General features: G+C 44.6%; 1 protein-coding gene across 1 annotated transcript in view; it reads right to left on the reverse strand.

Annotated features, from left to right (window-relative positions):
* Window positions 1–2,254: 2,254 nt before the first annotated feature.
* Window positions 2,255–19,666, reverse strand: part of lingo3b (leucine rich repeat and Ig domain containing 3b) — a 35,088-nt gene continuing 17,676 nt past the window's right edge. The window contains exons 2-4 of the mRNA XM_086203460.1: window positions 9,387–9,990; window positions 7,451–8,194; window positions 2,255–7,237 (exon numbers count right to left, since the gene is read on the reverse strand). Of these exons, the coding sequence (XP_086059586.1) occupies window positions 6,668–7,237; window positions 7,451–8,194; window positions 9,387–9,941 (1,869 nt within the window). The 5' untranslated portion in view covers window positions 9,942–9,990 and the 3' untranslated portion in view covers window positions 2,255–6,667. The remainder of the gene's footprint in view (window positions 7,238–7,450; window positions 8,195–9,386; window positions 9,991–19,666) is intronic.

A 19,666-nucleotide genomic window follows, 5' to 3' on the forward strand; every position in this document is an offset into this window, starting at 1 on the left:
AGGTACAGTCAGATAATGTCGCAGCGTCTTTTGGGAGCCAGTCGTAGGCAATAATGATCGCTTGTTTCTCACCTCTCGATCTGACAACCGCTTGTCTTTATATCGGCTCTGCATTTAGTTGGAGCGCTCGGCACCCGTTCCTAGGTTTCAAAAGCCAATAATGACGATATCAGAGACTGGGAGACAGGCATTTTAGCGCAAAAAGAAAAAAACAACAACTAAGATTGATCAGTTTAAAACGTTCGACGAGGTCGGTGCCAGGTTGTAAAGAGAGAGAGAGAGAGAGAAGGAGAGAAAAAGTGAGAAGGAGAGGAAGAGGAAGAGAGAGATTTTGAAGAGAAAGTTATTTTTCCTTTAAATTAAAAGGCTCCAACAAATACAGAGCTTTCCATCGATAACAGCTTCCTCTATAGAGCAGGAGAAGGAAAAGACTGTTACATCGCCTTTGACCTGGGTTGAAAAATGAGACTCTGGCACCATCTCGTTGGAGAACAACAACAACAACAAAAAAGAGTAAAAAAATGGTATCATTTTTAAAAAGGTTAAATAGAAACCTAGGAATGAGTGCCAACCAGGTCTAAGAGCTCTGCACGCCTCCTCCTACTCTAGAGGAATTCTGTGAGTGGCAAGGTTCAAGATAGATCAATGAAAGTATGCCATTAATAATCCTATCCCGATACGGCATTGATCAGTCCCAACATCCTGCTTGGAATATCAATCGCTTTATCTACAGCTTGTACAGATCGTCTGTGTGCGGATAGATGTGTGTAAAAAGTACAATCAAGTAAGCAAATTGGTCAGGTGTGTGTTAACACAGGTGCAGCTCATTATTCGCTCCCGGCTTAAAAATATTGTAACGGCCTCACTTGCTTACAAGCCTGCCTTCATAATTTGGACCAGTCCCATGGCCGGCAGCAATGGCACCCACAGCTCTCCGTACATAGGTGAGAGTCTGGCCGCTCCGAGCGCTGTATACAAAAGGCATGCATAGATTAAACCTGCGATGACCACAAGAGAGGACGTGTCGTTTGTCTCCATTTGCTGATCAGTCAGAAAAGATGCGGTGAGATTTATTATCGTTGGTGAGATTAGCGGGGCATCAATAAATCCTGAAACTTTTGATCAGGTAGAAACCTGTCCTGATACCGCCCCCCCCCCCCCCGCACAGAAAAGCCTGGACAACAGGAGCATAGAGGAGGTCATGCTATGGCTAAGAACATCAGTGCAATACTGACTTGTGAATAATTTCTAACAGTCAATTTCCTCTCACAAAACTGGATGAGCGTCTCATTTCCTGTCGTTCCTGTCATTGACCACAAGGGGCCAGTAGTGCCATAGAAACAGGGGAGGGACTTGAGGTTGTCTGGTCAAGGTTGAGATGAAGCAAATATGCACCCACAACAGTCCTTCAGCAATGCTCCATTCACCTTGAGAACAACAATAACTTTTTTTTCGTATCTTTTTTTTTTTTTTTTTGCCCAATTACAGCGAACCATCAAGGGTCATATTTTTATTTCAAAGACATGTAAAAATCTAAAAAGACATTTAAAAAAAAAAAAGCCTGTTTGGAAATGTTACTAATAAGCCAAGTAATCACCACGCTCACTGCTCCAGCATCCTGTGACTGCCCACGCTCAGCTCTGATAACCCAACTCAAGTCTGATCCAATCAAAGCAGCAGCTGTGGGGGATGGAATCAAAGATGGGTTCATTTAGAGCAAATTCGGAGTCAGAGGGACACAAGGCCAAGGCCGCATTCTTGAAGGTAAAATATTGCTTTTGGAATATTTCAACTTCTTGAATTGACAATGAATTTTGCAAAAAAACAACAACAAAAAATGAATAATTCAGACTCCAACGGTAGTGACGTCGTGAATTTTGGTGTCTTGGGTTTGTCTTATTTTGGTCTTTGAAGAGTTCCCCGGCGGAATCCTTTAAGTGAGGTTGCTGTCGCTGTAAATGGAGCGTGTCGGCTACGTTGTGCCAACCTCAGGCGAGGACAAACCCAAGGAGAGAGAAGCCTCTTCTCTCTCTTTTAAGAATCACAGCAGAGGAGAGTGAGAGGGCGATGATGGCTGGGCGCTAAAGCTACCTGGAGTGCTGCTGAAGAATTGTTGCATCAGCTCATGAACCTCTGGCAGGAAATACTTTATACAAAATGAACTGGAGGGCACGTCTGAAGTGAAATCTCCAGATTTGGAGGACGTGTGTGGCTTGAATAGACTGAACCAACGTGGAAATGTTTAATAAGTGAGTTGCTTCCTTATTAAAAACGACTCAGTGTACCACAGTGAGCAGAAAGGGAGTGTAGGCTCATATTCTTGGCATCACAACAGCTCGACCCCCTTTTCTACATTTTAGCGTGACAAGATATCAGCAGAGAAAATGCACACAGTCCGTGGGTTTTCATATCCAGAGAAATATCCCAGAGTGACACTGTGCAGAGCAGGAAAGTTCCAGTTTTTTTTTCTTTTTCCAGGAATGGGCAAAGGTACAAGAGGGCGAACAATGTTTTTTTTTTTTTTTTTTTTCAAGGGAACCTGGGTCACCCCTTCATCTTTTATCTTCATCGATCCAATCACTGCTCCTTTTATGATGGCACCGTGAGGAGCAACAAATCATAACACGACAACACAACCACACAGAACACGTGTCTACTACCACACGACCATATTCCAGCCTAATACTGTGAACAGTGACAACGAGGGATGGACGTGCTAAGAGGACAGGGAAAGGAGGAAGGTGGGGAAGAGGACGAGGAGGAGATAATAAAATGAAACACACCCTCATCTATGCTTACATTGTGATTGATGTCTACACAATAACACCATCGACAATCACGACAGACATTCTCATTGTCTTCTAAAACTAGTGTCCATTGAGAAATAGCAGGGAATGGAAACACAAAAGGGTCGGCTGAAGGAGAGGAAACATCCATGAAGGCAAAGTCCTGTTCTCAGTGACGTGAGAGGCTAAATGATGCCAAAATTGTTCACGGCAGCGTGAAAAAAAACTGGCCAATTTGTTCATCTGTTCTCATTTGGCCTCATGAATCTTTAAAAGCTGCTCAGTTACTCATCCTGAGGTGGAAATTGTAGTTTCTCCCTCTTTTATGAGGGACAATGCTGAGTTAAAAAAAAAAAAGAAGATCCCTTAAAATAAAGCCATGTCAAGTCCTGTGACATGTAAGAGGCATGGATTAGGTTGCACCAGCTATCAATCCTTCCAAATAATCCCTCTTTTTCTGTTGATTCAGGACTGGGTGGCATGAATTAAAAAAACAACCCAAAAAACAACCCAAGTGCACTGTAAACACTCGAGTGTGTTCCGAGCGTACTCTGGTGTCTCCTATCCAATAAGCATAAACACACTGGTTCAATATTCAGAATGTGCGGGGCTGATGTGGTGGTAGCGTCATTTAATCGGGAGCCCCAGAGATGTCAATCATAGAGATCGCCAATTCATTGCACCATGTCTGTGTTCACTGACTAGAACGAGGGAATAAACCCGGGAGCAAATGACTCACGTGACCTCAGTTGACTCATTTTGCTGCTGACCCTGTCTGAGCTTCCCAGCCAGTCTCTGGGGTAAACCATGTGACCAAAGGTGAGGGCTGGAATGTAAATCAAGCAGTAAATTCAACACAAACGCATCAGTCTTTATCACAGCAGACCTGTGCAGCTCACGTGTTCCGGCTTGCGCTAATCTGGTAATCAACCTCCAACTCTACTTCGCCCTCGCTAGCGAATCCAAGACGTTTAAACACCCTCAGCTGAGGCAGCGACTCACTCTCACTCTATTTTCAGTCAGGGAACCACAGCCACGGCTGTTATTCCAGCCCTGACACCCGTTAGAGGTCAACATCTGATGAAGTTAACAAAAGCAAAACCAAAGGCATCCGTCTTCTCCACCAGCTACGTCTTGCTACAGTGTCCTAAATTTGTGTGATAAAATCAATAATAATAGGTTTAAAAGATGTTTGTTGTTGTTTTTGGTTGCACCATTCAAATTTAAGAAAGCTAGTGATGTTTTGGGGGCATGTAAGAGAGTCGCATCAAAACATTTCCCTCTCAAATAACAAATTCAGTGTTGTCCAAGTTGTTCAGAGTAGGTGGGAAATATCTGTATACTTTTGGGGGTCATTTTTCTGTAATGAGGGCAATGCAACAGTTTCTGAGTGGATTAAACCCTACATGCTAATGTCTTGTGCTGCTGAACCTTGCATCATAATCTGAGATGATTGAGTAAAATGAGCATATTTAATTTAGATTTGTTCCACTTTCTATTACTATTAAACAGCATTTGGAACAAGTACGTCAGTCATGTTTCCCAGCGTCTAAGACTCTAAAAATGCTAGCAAGCTAACATGAGCAGGCTGCAGCCAGAGAGAAGGAGGGCCTTTAGCGAATTTATTGATTCTCATGTTATATTGAAGGTGAGAAGGAACTTAAGGAGGCTGAACCGTCCGGTATGAACCGTAAAAGTCACCGTCATGTGACATCTTGTGACTCCACCACAACTTTAGAATTTGGCTCATATCCTGAGCACGATGTTGTTGCGCCTGATATTAGCCGGCATGCACACACCCTTTATAACTTTATAACGTGTTGAGAACAGGACAGTCCTTCGTGGAGGACAAGGAACCTTAAGAGGTAAAAACAGCCCGAATGTCACGGAGAACAACAACTGAGGAAACTAAAACAAGATGGAACAGAACATCTCAAAGAAGGTTTTTTTTGGGGGGGATTCTTTTTTTTTTTTTTTTTCATTTTCAAAACCACAGTAACTCTCCACTGTACGATGCAGATGGCGTGGGTAGGGTTAACACGACTTCATTTACATTTGAATCCATGGACTCCAGCCAGGGACCCCTCCCAAAGGAGGACCCAGTGGGGATATATGTGGGGGTGGGTGGGAGCGAGGAGGGGGGATGCACTGGGCTAGGGGGGCAGAGACATTCGCACACTGGCCGTCTCAGAGACAGACAGAGAGCAGACAACCTCACACTTTGTGGTGTTTCTTTTTTTTTTTTGTGCCACTGTGATTGTTGTACATTTTTAATTCACATAATGATGTGCTTTTACGTGTGTGTGTGTGTGTGTGTGTGTGTGTGTGTGTTCAGTTGTATGCAAGTGCAGTGATGGCAGATGGTCTTGTGATCATGGTGACAGCTCGTCAGATGGCAGTGGTAATAATTATTGTCATATAGCTGAATCATGCAAACACTACAATATAAAAACAACTATGGCTTTGTTTCTTCACACACATTAACTCTGTCGTTGAATGAATTTTCCTCATGGCATGTTATTGCTGGAATGTTACATACTAACAGAGTTGATCATACTCGTTCTGCGGGCTAGTTATTTCACCGTTCCTGAGAGAATGCCATTCAAGTGTGTGTTTCACATGTGTTGCCCACTGCCTGTGCGAGGATGAGTGCGTGTTTGTGTTTAAGACCTCTGTGTGTCCTCTGTCTGCCTCTGAGTATGTTCCAACTATCCTGGCTGCTCCCCCCTGGCAGCACAGGGAAGGTCAGAGTCCACTAACGCAACAGAGGGCAGGGACGGGGGCTGGAGGCCAGGGGCGGGTCAACCCTCTCCAGTTGATGAAATGGAGGAGGCATGTGAAATAGAAGAGAGGAAGAAGAGGATATCTTTCTTCCTCTTGACTCAGTAGCCCACCTGCGACCAACAGCCCAGTCCCCCTTTACCCTCTCTTGTGTTGGTTGCTATGGTTACCGTGGCATCCCGTGTCGAGTGGGCTTGACTTCCTAACCAAACCCACCAGGCCACGGGCGACCACGACAACTCTTGGCCAGTGTGCTCGTCCCAAACTCACACAGCTAACGTTGTCGCAAAATGAAGAAAAAGGCCAAATTGTCTCTCAGGTATTGAACGATCCAGATCAATGGCTTTTTAATTTCATCAAATCATATTCTGCATTTATTAAAACAAATACATATGACAACTTGAATAACGAAGTCAGGCCATGGTCAGAATAGAAACATCTGTCCAATAGATATTGGATAGAAAACAAACTGTCTTTCATAACCATTTTTTTTATTCAGTGGCATGAACGTACAACTTATCTCTCAACTATAAGTCTGCATGCATGATTCTTAACAAGCCATATTTTAGTAGAGCATAATTCTATAAATGGATGGGAGCCAGGTCTTCCTGCAGTACATTTCTTTTAAATTCCCTGACTGCACTGGAGAGGTAATGGGAAATCTAAATGAAAATGGAAATCTTTTTTTATTCTCTTATTAATGTAACCAAATGACAGGACTGCCATATTCTACAGCTCAGTAATCATGCCAATTTACAGCTTATCTCCTATAATTCTTAATTTGTATCAAGTATGAATGAGAAGTAGCTCTTTCCATTCTATCGGCGCTGTATTTCCATACAGTATCATCTGAACAAGCTGAATAAAACCACTGAAAGGCAGAGAGATTTTTGTTTTCATTCAAAGACCAAACCGAATGCATGGCTCTATTTTTGATGTGGTCTCTCATTTTTGAATAGAGCCATTGACTTCTATTTTGCTTTCAAACTTTTTTTTTTTTTTTTTTTTTTGCGAGTCAGTGGCTGTGTGCGTTTGCGTGTGTCAAACACGTTTTTGGGACGTGCTCATGCCTCCCCCGAGGGACCCCTGGCTGCGTTGTTTCATATCATCTTCATGTTGAACTTCCTGGTCCCTCCCGAAGAGCCACCGGTGACGGGTTCGGATTTCCGGAAAGAGTACTCCACTGTGAAGTTGTTCTTGCGTTGGCCGCGTCCTCGGCTCCACACGAACAACAGCAGGAAACAGAAGAGGACCACCCCCAGGAAGGTGATGCAACCCATTGCCGTGGAGACCAAGATGGTAGTCAGGTCTAAGGTGAACTTGAGGAAAACACGTGTGCTGTTCAGATTTGTGTCGTTGAAGAACTCGCCGCTGTACAGTGAGCGGTTGAGAAAGAAGGCAGAGGCAGCGTCCAGTGGCTGACCACGGACTGTGAGTGTGGCGAAGTAGGTGTCATTGCCTCCGGCGTTACTGGCGATGCAGATATACGTTCCACTGTCTGTAAGCTGGGCATAGCGGATCTCTAGGGTCCCACTTGGGAGAACGGTAATGCGCCCTGGAGTCTTAGCTGTGATCCGTCTGCGCTGTGGGGAAATCCAAACAATAGCTGGTGCCGGTTCTCCTTCGGCCCGGCAGAGGAAACTGACGGGCTGGCCCTCACGAGCAATCACCTGGAGTAAGTATATGAAGTCAGAATATTTAAACAAAATATTTGTAATGTGGAAGAATTCGAATAAATTCACTAATAAGCTACAAGATAATTATGACATAGTGTCAGTGTTGCACCTGAATGTAATCATCATCATCATCATCATCATCATCAACATCATCATCATCATCAACATCATCATCATCATCATCATCAGCATCAGCATCATCATTACCTGCTGTAGCTTACGGTTGCGAATCTTAGGTTTCTGGCATGTAAAGTGATCGAAGAGTGCAGAATCGGTGAAGGTACTCAGGCTGACCCCTTGCACCTCCACCGGTCCGGCACACACCGGCACTCTGCCGTCAAAGTTGAGGGTCTTGCGTCTTTGCAGGATCCACAACAGACGGCAGTCACACATCAGGGGGTTCCCATCCACTCTGAGGGTCTCCAGACTGTTGACAGAGTGGAAGGAGCCCTCTTCCAAAGTCTGCAGGTCGTTGGAGGAGAAGTTGAGGACTCGGATCTGTCGGAGGCCTCCAAGGGCATGGGGCTCCACTGTCATCAAACCTGTGCTTACCATGATGAGCTCCTTCAGCCTCAGCAGGTCTTTAAAGGCCCAGGGCTCGAGCGTGGTGATGGGATTGTATGAGAGGTTGAGGTGAGTGAGATGCACCATGTTTTTGAAAGAAGCGGAGGGGACAGAGGTGATATTGGTGTTGGTGATAGAGAGCCAGTGAAGATCAAGGCCCTGGAAACTAAGAGGGGAGATGTACTCCAGGTAGGGCCAATGATCGATATCCAGACCTCGTAAATTGGAGAGCTTGCGGAAATTCTGGTCCTCCAGGGCAGTGATGCTGAGATGATGAAGGCGAAGGGTGACCAGCCTGCGGAGGTAGGACAGCGTCTGGCCTGAGATGGATGTCAGGTTGCAACGTGCTATTGTGAGATCTTCTAGTCCAAGCAGCCCTGAGAATGCCTGAGGAGCAGGAAAACAAAGGAATTACAAGATAATTAAGATTCTTTGCATGAAAATACTTAAATGACTGAAAAATTAAAAGGAAGGATCTCTAAAGACACACTATTTTTTAAGTTTTGCTTCTTCCAGTCTAGTTTGTGTATTAAATAATAGTTTTTGCCATCATTCTGCGTGCTTCTATATGCGCAGATGGCAGGCCAACATAATAACTCCAGGTAATAATAGCGTTGCTCTGCAGAAGTTAAGCAGCAGTCTCTGGCTAAACGGCTTCACTTATGAGGTGTAGCTTGTTTTTCGTCTATTTCTCTGTATGACCTTCTGCATACAGTACGGTGCTCAGTATTAAACATTCCTCCAGGCCTATGGATATTGTTCCCACAAGACTGCTGCGACTGGTCATTGATTCTACTGGTCCTGCATGGAGTGATTTGATTTGCTGCTGGCTGTGTTCCCCAGCATTTCAATTTGGCAGCCACTGTTGAAAATCTAACTCGGATGCTTCAAAACCTTGCAGTTACTGGCTCAAAAAAATAAAAGCCTCTCAAATCTTCCATTTATTTAAAAGTTATTAAAAAAGCTGTAGCTAAGCAGTTTTTGAGGTATTGAAGATAATGACTTGATCATGGTTCCAGAACTGCTCCTCTTTAGAGTCTTGGAAGACCTGTTGACAGGATATAAGAGCAGCCTGAGTAAGTGGGCAGGTGCAACATGATTTGCACCGACTTTGCTCAGATTTTGCCTTACAAATACATGTTTTTTGGCATTGTGGAAATGCATATTGGCGATCAGGCCACCCTCTCCTCTTAACGATGGTGTTCCTCAGGGATTTACTTTAAGACCATTGCTTTTTATCCTGTACGCGCTGCCATCAGGTGCCGTTCTCAGACATTATAAATACATGTCCACTTTTACACAGACTTTACTGCTTTATTTGTCTTTACAGAAATAACTAATAGTCGGACGTCCATGCAATTTCCTCAAACCTTTGAAAACTTAGGTGGTCATCATTGGACCAAGCCATTTCAACAGTGTCATAGGTGTTTGTCTGAAGGTGTCCAGAAATTTAGATGAAGCCATATCTAGTTCTGTTATGAATCACATCTTAGAATGTATTTTTAGGGAATAGCATTTACAGCTGACTTTATCAAATTGTACTTAATGTTTGATTTTGTGTCGTTTTGTTCAAGCCTACCTTATGAGAAATGTAAACCAGGTCATTGTCTCCCACTTCCAGATGTTTCAGACTCTTTAGATCCTGGAAGGTGTAGTCCAGTAAAATCACGATCTTGTTCTCACTCAAGTCTAGGCTGGTCAGATTGCCCAGTTTGGCGAAGGCCCCCATGGGCACTAACTTCAGCTGGTTCCCCCTTAACTTCAGCACTTTAAGACTCTGGAGGCTGGCGAAGGCATTGGGCTCTAATGTGGCGATGAGGTTTTCACTGAGGTCCACTTCCTCCAGCCGTGGATACGGTGCCAGATCACCTGCTTGTACCCAGCGGAGCCGGTTCTTGCTGAGATCTAGAAGTTGTGTCTCTGTAGGAATGCCCTCCGGGATGTTGGTGAGACGTCGCCGCTGACACGACACCGACCTCAACTGTGCTGAGCACTCGCATCGTGGAGGACAGGCCTGGCTACTCCCTGGCAGCGTTAAAGTTAAAATAGCAGCCAGAGAAGCAGCCAGGACCCATCGCCACATCTTCGGCCATGGCACTAAGGCACGCCCACCAGGGCCAGGAGAGCCAATCATGGCCCTGGTTCTCGGACTCCTTGCCTGTCACAGACAGGGTCACTTGCACCTACAAGAAGAAATACAGCAGAGACAGGAAGAGAAAAAAGATTTAAAGAGTGATTAAAGGTACTCTTGAGAGGAAGAGGTTGTGAAAATGAAAGATGGAGCCTATCACCTACTATCTTCCAGGCTCATAAAAATTACATCCACACTGCAGTAAATTATCTATGCTTCCTGCGGTTTAAGTAATATTGCACTGAAATCCAGGGAGATTTCCGACATATCATGACATGGACAACTGACAAGATCCCACCAGGAACACAGATCAGTTTAAGAATTTCAAGATAATTTGTCTTTTCACTAATTCATCTAAGGTTTTAGTTCAGGAAGTGGGACACTGGGAGCCATGTGATAGAGCCTGGGCTGAATTTATGCATGTTGCATCTCCTCTGCTCTACTTGCAGCACTGAGACCGTCTGCTCCATTTTGACAAACACAATGAATTTATTATCACCATGCATAAACACAGACTGAGCTCCACAGCAATCACATTATGCCTGGAAGCCACACACTCTGCACCTGTGAAATGTGAGGAGAAATAGTTGTTTGAATCACTGACTCAAGCCATATTATGCTTTTGATCAGGTATGTGTTGAAGCATGTGTGCGTGGGACGTGGCATTTTGCTGGGTTTGAATTAAAAATCGTTTTAGTCCGCCTTGCACGGGGATGAGATGAATCACTTGTGCTTTAACATTTCTTTGGGCATCCTGTCATCTCTCCCACGCGCTGTTTTCAACTCGGGGACAATCAAAGGGCACCTGGTATTCCATCCTGAACAGAACCCAAATGTCCATCCAGTTAGCAGGAAGTGGTCATCAGATTTTAAAAAGAACCTACTGGGTGGTTTCTCTTTCACATGAAATGAGGGAGAATATATCACCAACGCCAGGAAGTATCATGTTAAATGCACTCTGATGCTGGCAGAGGAGGCAGGCAGAGCCAAAAGGATTAATAATATATAAGCTGGTTTGTGCTTAATGGGCAGTGTTCAGAGAGAGTAAAAAGAGCCAAAAGTCACCGCAGGCTTCACCTCTTTCGAGCAAGTTAGATTTAGAAATCCGCCTCTTGGCTGTTTGGCTAATCACATCTTCCAATGCTTTGGCTTCAATCAGGATCAAGTAGGATTTAAGCTAAATTTAAATAATCGCAGACATAAGTCTTTGCACAAATTCTCACTCACAAACACAAATTGCAGTAAAACACCCAAATATTGTGTCTCATCTCTTAAGCCTCAGGGTGGATAAGCCCTCACAATTTTAGACAGGCCTGAAAAAACACCCTGCTCGCACTATCTGAGGGATCTGGTTGAGATCTGGCACAATTATTTATTTTTTTTTGCTGGGAGACAAAATGCGAGGCGGCTCTGCAGACTGCTGCACAAACTGACCCAATTCTCAACAACGACTCAGCCTCGCTCTGTCAACCAGCAACAACTCACCATGACCACAACAACAGAGCGGCAAACCTCTGCTTCTCTGTGGAATAGAACCCAGGAGAGGAACAGACAGAAACAAACATACAGACGCTCTGAAACAACAAGCTATTTGTGGGACACAATCAAACAAAATGAGCGTCTGTGTTCCTTCAGCCGCACGGATACTTTTTTGAAGCCATGACATGACGATATTTATTCTCTTTGCAGTTTTTTTTTGTCTGCAAACAGTGTGTGTGTGTGTGTGTGTGTGTGTGTGTGTCCGTGTACATCAGCCCGGCTCTTCAGCTGTGTGATGGATGCAACCTGTCTTCAAACCCCTTCTGAGAATCATCCTACGGGTCAGTGGCAGAGTCGCAGCATGAATCAGTGAGCTGACAACGGCGAGGCAGACAAGGTCCTCACTGCTTGACTCAAGGACAAGCAGGGATCCTTAAACCACACACACACACACACACACACACACACACACACACACACACACACACACACACACACACACTTCATCAAACACACAGACCCAGAGAAGTGTACGCATCAGCCAGTGAACAGACAAATAAACACACACCTTTTCTCTCACAACCGCCAAATACTGGGGACTGTTTCTCTACTAAAGTTGCAGTTGGTGGTTTCATCAACACCAGCAGGGATCCAGCTCTAGGATCTTGTTTGCCCTAACAAGATTTTGTGTGTGGCCACAAATCCACCAAATCACACACAAACTGACAAATGATTTAACAATAAATCTCTTACCTTACTTTGAAAAGCATATCTATATATCAAGAGCATAAGTATTAAAAAAACACAACTTTTTCTTGGGCTGCACGGTGGTGCAGTGGTCAGCACTGTCGCCTCACAGCAAGAAGGTTCCGGGTTCGAGTCCTGGCTCCAGCTCGGGATCTTTCTGTGTGAGTCTCCATGTTCTCCCTGTTCCTGTGTGGGTTCTCTCTGGTACTCCAGCTTCCTCCCACAGTCCAAAGACATCAAGAGGGGACGAGGCTGATTGATACTCTAAATTGACTGTAGGTGTGACTGTGAGTGTGAATGGTTGTCTGTCTCTATGTGTTGGTCCTGTGATGGACTGGTGACCCGTCCAGGGAGAACCCTGCCTCTTGCCTGAAGGCTGCTGGGAGAGGCTCCAGCCCCCCCCCCCCCCCCACCCCCATGACCCTTAACAGGAATAAGCAGAAGACAAAAGATGGATGGAACTTTTTCTTAGGAGCAATTTTGTAATAGTATTCAACATTGACACACATGTATTAACATAGAATAGTGAAGGAGGTTTATGTACGGTGGCGACACAGAGACATTATATGACCCCACCATTACAGTACATATCGCAGTGGATCAAGGTAATTTCACAAATTTCTGTGAGTTCAAGCTGGAAAGTCAAATGTGGTTTCTTCTTGTGGTTAAGCACCGTCCACCACCGGACCGAACCCTGCTCCATCAACATGGGAGGTGGACATGTTAGTGTAACCGTGGCAAGCAAATTGTGTTGTGCAGTGAGTAAACCTCCCTCCCCAACACCTCAGCCAGGCTTTTGGGGTTTTAGGCTCTGCACAGCACTACCTGCTGGCTACTGCTACACATGTTCTACTTCACAATTAAACACCTCAGTGTCACTCTTACAGCTTGTTCCCAGCGTCACACACAAACTCACAAGTAACTGTAAATTAACATCAGCCAGATGTTCGACAACAGCAGAGGCAAATCCCAAAGACAGAAAGGAAGACAGATTCTGCTGCTGGCCAGCTGTTCAGTGAGAGAAAATCATGGGAGGAAAATCAGCCCAGAGGCTAAAAATAACAAATTTGTAGATAGCTGACCTAATGAGCAGATGCTGGCCAGCCAATCATACCTACCTACAACGAGACTCCAGCTACAGCCGGTTGTTACCTGATTTATTCTGTCAGGGGACAGTGAAGCCAAGAAAAAGCACTGCCAAAAATATGTGTAGCAAAAATAAAAAAATAAAAAAATAAGGCTGTGGTCATTGTCTGGTGTATATTTGTGTGTCGGACCGTAAATAGGTCATCCATGTTGACTGGTAGCCTTTATAAGCATTTATATTTGGCCAGCAGAGCGTGGATGTCCTCCTGCCTTCCTGAGCTTTGTCTGGCATTACACACACACACACACACACACACACACACATGCACACACGTGCAGGCATGCACACAGTTTAGCATCAGCAGGAGCAGTGAAGCAGTCAGCTGGTTTTTCGTGAAAGCTTTTTTATTGTCGCAAACCAGCTGATGTGCTGAGGTGCAAACTTGACAAGTATTTCCTTTCCAGAGGAAAGCTGACAGTTTGTACTTTCCTTTAAGTACACGCTAAGTCCAATATGAGATCCACACTTAGTTCCCAAGTCAAGTGTGGAATAGAGTTAGAGAAGCACGGTGGTACAGCAGCACCGTTGGGGGGGGGGGGGGGGGCACATTCAATTTGGCTGAATTAATTTACAGAAAATTACTACCAGTAAAAGTTAGCATAAAAGTTTCTGTCTGCCCGAGGAGTGTATAGTTACTCATCAAAACTGATGTCTCATAAGGGTGCAGAAATTATAATCCAGTAAGTGGAAAAACAAAAACAGCCATGCTCAGAATGAAACCCCTGGTGATTCCAAAGGAAAGCAGCAACATAATTAGGAGCAAAGAAAAATGGGGGCTGACAGAGAATCCCCACAGTGACCATCCAACGAATGGGAGCAGAAAAATGACAAATAAACCATCAATATGAGCAGATAATGAACATTGTATGACGTTCACAAAGTTTGATTCCCGATTACTAAAGTTTGACACAGTGAAAACAATGTGACAACACGATTCACATCCTGCGCCGGTGTTCATGCAGAACCTATATTTTAAGCTGACGTCAGCTGAGCCGGCCCGAGTGGGCGAGTTGAAGGGCACTGCGGTTGAATTCAGTTTGCAAAGCGCGACGTTGCTACTCATGACGGCGTTCGGAGCCACGCACTCCTACAGTAGCTGCAGCGTCTTCCTCGAGGAACTCTGAGTCACCGAGGCAGTGAGTGTGAACTGATGGAGACTGACATGCTGCCTGTTTTGACCTTTAGTTGATTAGAGCCAAAAATACAAAACGGTGACTTGACTGACACAGTTGTGTTCACTGGAGGGCCAGTTTTGATGTACAGTATGTAAAGAAACATTTTATGTGGTAAACAGGTTATTTTAGTCTCACATCTGTGAGACACGATCGACCTTTGGCATGAGATTATTAGGCCTCACCCGCAAAATGCTCTTAAGCACAAGACAGGACATCTATTGTGTAGTTCTGTCAATCACCCAGGCTTGAAAAGACTTTAATGTCACAAGAGGCACACAATAGATGTCAGGAGCAGGGAGTTCTAAAAATAACCCACAGGCTTTTCTTCTTATCTCTAAGACTAAATTGAGGGCTATAAGAAAGATCATGTTACATTAAATAATAATTGTTTGTACAAGAACATTTCATATTTTCATTTTAGTTTGTTGAAATGATTTTCAAATAGAAGCACAAGGAATGAAAACAACGCCCTACTGCAGCATTATGCCAGCACCAGCCACTCCGGGCAGCTGTTAATGTTGCTTTGGAGCTTAGAAAAATTTATTTTATCACTGTTCACTGTAAAAAAAACTTCTCGAAATGAAATTCAGTTATGGTTTGGTTAACTCAAAACATTTGGTTTAGGTTAGGAAACGCAGAAGAGTAAAAGTGACTCAAACGAGACTTGAATGGCTGTCGGTCCCTGCAGAGTTAAGTTTGGGAGCACAAACCGCTCGGTAGTTTCGGGTGGTGAAGCGAGGTGTTATAAAATAAACAGGACTCAAACTCCCATCTCCCATTGCACCTTTCTGCAACAGCACTTCTTGTTGGAACCAAACCCCCCCAGCCTGCCCCCTGATGTAGACCGCCATGTCGCAGTCGTGTGAAATTGTTGGAGGATCCTTGTTGAATTCCACTGGCTCTGTTTTCTGTGTAAATGTAAACTGATACGCGTAGAATTATCACCCATGTTCCCCTCTGGGTGAAGCGATGAGGTCGATGCATCAGATCAGAATTTATGCTCTGACCAAATATCAAAGACATTCTTATCAGTTGAGCCTGCCTGCAGAGTCTCAGTCTTTCACTGTTTCTTTCTTCTTTTTTTTTTACTTTAATTTAGTGGTAGGTTCACTGACACCCTGATCACCTTCACACCTCAGAGCTGCTCAGGACAACCACAGCCTGATCTGCTCTCACTGGAGCAGTGGGCCTTCCTGGAGGGCCCCTCAGGGTGGTAATGAGGGAGGCGCTGCTTCTTCACTTTCCCTTCCAGACTCATCCTGCCACCCAGCAGTCACGAGCTCGCTTCTCTAACCTTTAGTCTGCTTGCTCACTTTATGGCAAAGAGGTTGTTTCAGTTCCCGAGCCAGCAATTAAAAGAAACAGTTACCAAGAGTCTCCTAGTGCTTCATTATACATCTCACCTGGTTGATTTGGATCTCTGCAGTATCACTGAGGATGAGTCTCTGCATGCAGCGCATGAATAAACTATTTAAGTGGAGTGATGCCCTATTTCTGGTTTGGAGAATGCAGCTCTAAACAATGCACCAATGCATACCAGGTCACAACGGTTGCATGCATGCGGATCCAATAAGTAGGTTGTTGATCTGCACAGAAGCATATTCATAGTGTCAGCTTCACTCTTTGCTTCTGACAACATGAGTCTGCGGTACAGCGAGAGGCTTACTTCATCATCCTTTGAGGAAGCGTCACCAAAGTGCTGATGACTCTTATACAGGGGTTGACGTTTCACGCAACGCGGGGCGCTTTCCGACACACGCAGCGTCTTACTGTACCGCTTCCTCTCCTACCCGGTGATCCCCAAAATACTTCACAGATTTCACCCGGTTTCTCTGACATGTTTGCACCTTCTTCTTTTTTTTTTTTCTCGGAGAAGCACAGCAAAGTTAAAAACCATCAATCCTGAGTGTCAGCAAGGAAAAGAAAAAGACAGAAGCAGAGAAAGCCAATCACTAGCCTCAACTTTCTAAACTGCATCAAAGTCAGCCACGTTGAAGCTGAGCATCAGTGGAGGATGCACCGTGCATCAATAACAACGCCGACAGTCACAGAGGAACGAGAACACAACAAACAAAGCTAAAACAAGCAAAGATAAAACTCTACAGGATGAAAAAAATCTATGTGCTGTTTGTTCATTAAGGGAGAGAGAATCTCTGACAGTCCTCAGATGACTTCTCCAACAAAAATCACACACACAAGAAAATAATCTACTTTCATTACACTAAAAGTAAGAAATAAGTCTTTGTAGACACGCACGCAAACACACACACGCACGCAAACACACACGCACCCATGCCCGGCCTGTCTGAGGTGGTGTGTGGGCAGAGGTGGACAGCATTAAGTGGAAGATGAGCCAAAAAAGGTCATTTTATCCTTGTCTCTGTGTGTGTGTGTGTGTGTGTGTGTGTGTGTGTGTGTGCATGCGCGTGCACGTGTGTCCCTGTTTGCTTTGAACATCACCAACACCACACTGAGACCAGTGAGAGGTGCTAGCTACAGTCTGACTGTAAATCCCTCAGCCTCCTTTTCGCTCGGGGGCACCAGAGGTTTGAGAAATGAAGAGAAAACGTTGTTTTCCATCTCAGTATTCAGGGTGAAACCACCGTTTGTGTAAACAAACCATGCATTGTGAAATTAAAGGAATATTGTGTCCGCAGAGGTGTTGCTTACCATTCACACTGATAACAGTAAACATTCAAAAATGGAGGTGTGACACAGTTTGGTACTGTCAGGCGCGATTCTGAAGGATGTTCCCTCAAAGACACTATTCAGGGCTTCACTCTCGAAAAGTGTAATTGAAGTGTGAGAAACAATCCCGACTGTGACCAGTTGAACAAACACCAACAATGCAACACACATCTGAATTCAACACTGATTCATGTCCGTTGTACGTCAAATAAAATGGTCTAATTAAAGGTGTCCTTAATTACCTTTGCGCGTGTGCACTGGCAGTGCTGTCCTTCATAGTTTGTGGCAACAGTCCCTGTTGCGTGCGTGCGCGCGTGCACACACACACACACACATACACACACACGCACACACACAGGTTCCAGAGTTTTGATTAATTAGAAGTGCATAGGAGTACAAAAACACCACATATGGGCCATTAAATTTTGCCGTTTTAAACAGCAGAGCTACATAAACCCCACATATGCTTGGACGTGCGCTCGCTGATCCGTCTGGCACGTTCATACATCGTTTTATTATCAGTTTTAATATCGATCACCCACTGCACTGCAAGAGTACATATTTTCAGTTGTTCAACGTGGAAATGAAAGCAAATCGTGACATCAATGTACACGTCTTCTGGCAAAAGACAGTGATGGACGTCATCAGTTGTTGGATGGCATGTAATGAGCTCACGTGAATGTTGGTTCTTGGTACCTGGTGTATTTATCATTGTTTGTGTACCAGATTTATCATACAAACTGATAATCTATAATCAAACGCAGGCGCAAACAAACAGCAGGCATATTTCCCCCTGAATCCCAATAACAAAGGTCGGCTCAGGAAACGCCATCTTACATGATAGCGTGCTGTCTTATTTGTCGAGAGGTTGCATCAAGCGTGTGGCGGAGAAAATTCACAGGGAGAAAGACTGAATGTTTTTCTTCCTCTCCTCTGATGTCTTACGTGACTTTGCTCCCCTCTTGACTTTGTTTCTATTCAGTATCGGCTTTATTTTCCTCTCTCTTATAATGAGCAACAGGGTTGTGCAGTCCAAATCGTCAAACCCACGACAAACATTAGTGAAGTGTGTGTGCGCGCACGTACCTGCATGTGTGTGTGTGTGTGTGTGTGTGGGGGGGGGGGGGCATGCTTCCGTTCCTTGAAGTGAGTCATATCTGTTACTTTGCTCTGTTGTAATTATTTTTGATGTACTCAAGGTTGAGGCTTTAAGAAAACACCCACCTGTTGAAAACTGTGCCTCCACGCTCGATCTTGTTCGGTCAGTCACATTACGAGCATAACTGACGACTGTTCAGAAGGAAAACTGTGTAAAAGTACATGAGGATATTTTCACAAATACTGCTAAGGTCCTAATGCCACACTTGAAGTATTACTGCTTTCATTTGGTTTCATGTGGAGAAAAATTGAAGTGCATCAAATCACAGGAGAGTTAATATGTTGCGTGGACAATTTAATCTTTTGGCATATTTCTTCTACAGTTTCTGTACAAAAGCTTTACTGCATTCGAAAAAAATGAAAAGAAAAACATGTAGTTCTCCTGGTGGGCAGGTAGAATTACACCTCCAACTTCAACCCAGCTCAGACCAGGGCTTGAAAAAAGTCTCCATTAATTTGGTCCAAGTGTGATCGCTGGTTCCACACCTGCCAAAACAGACTGCACCCAGGAGGAAACACAGTCCACTCAAAGCAGGCAGATGTGAAACTATCCTTAGATTCCTGCCAGTGCTCTGACAGTATCAGCTCAACTATAACGGAGCACGCGCACGCATGCATGCACACACACACACACAACCACACACACACGCACGCACGCACGCACACACACACACACACACACACACACACACACACACACACACACACACCTTTCTCGTCTTTCCTGGCTTTGTTTTGCCTCTCTGGGTCTAATCTGACAGCTAATGAGAGTCTCTGTGTTTGACAGTCCTGATCAATATACACAGCGGGAAGGTGGGATAAAAGAGGAAAACAAAAACAACACACAGCAGCGCTCAGTGATTCCCTCTTTGTTCTCGTTGGACATAAATCTTTGAATATATCTTTGACTGTTTTGTCCCCTCTGTTGTCAAAACTCCCATGAGATGGAATTCAACAGGAGATAAAATGTTAGCTTCTGTGGCTCTCTTTTTTTTTTTAGGAATGCAGCTCTACTCATCGGTGCTCCCAACATGGCCGCTGTCATGATGGGCGACTCAGAGAGGGGGGACCTTTGGCCCTGGACGGGAACGGGGCTGGTTATCTGATGAGGTGCGGAGGAATGAAGCTGACAGAAATGTGGAATCTGTGTCATTGATATCAACAGTCTAAGAACCCAACCGCAGTCCCACTGAGTTTGACTCTCCTTGAGACAAATGCTTCTGCACATCATGAACAAATGAGCTACATCTTCAAAGCTCCCGATCAGTCAGCGATCGTGTTCAGGGTGTTGCTGTCATCTGGGTCGTCTCTCGTACGGGCCAGGAGTCGCTGCA

This window comes from Aulostomus chinensis, chromosome 5 (genome assembly GCF_037954235.1).
Source record: "Aulostomus chinensis isolate RoL2024-O1b breed Wild chromosome 5, RoL_Achi_v1.0, whole genome shotgun sequence".
Lineage (NCBI taxonomy): Eukaryota > Metazoa > Chordata > Actinopteri > Syngnathiformes > Aulostomidae > Aulostomus > Aulostomus chinensis.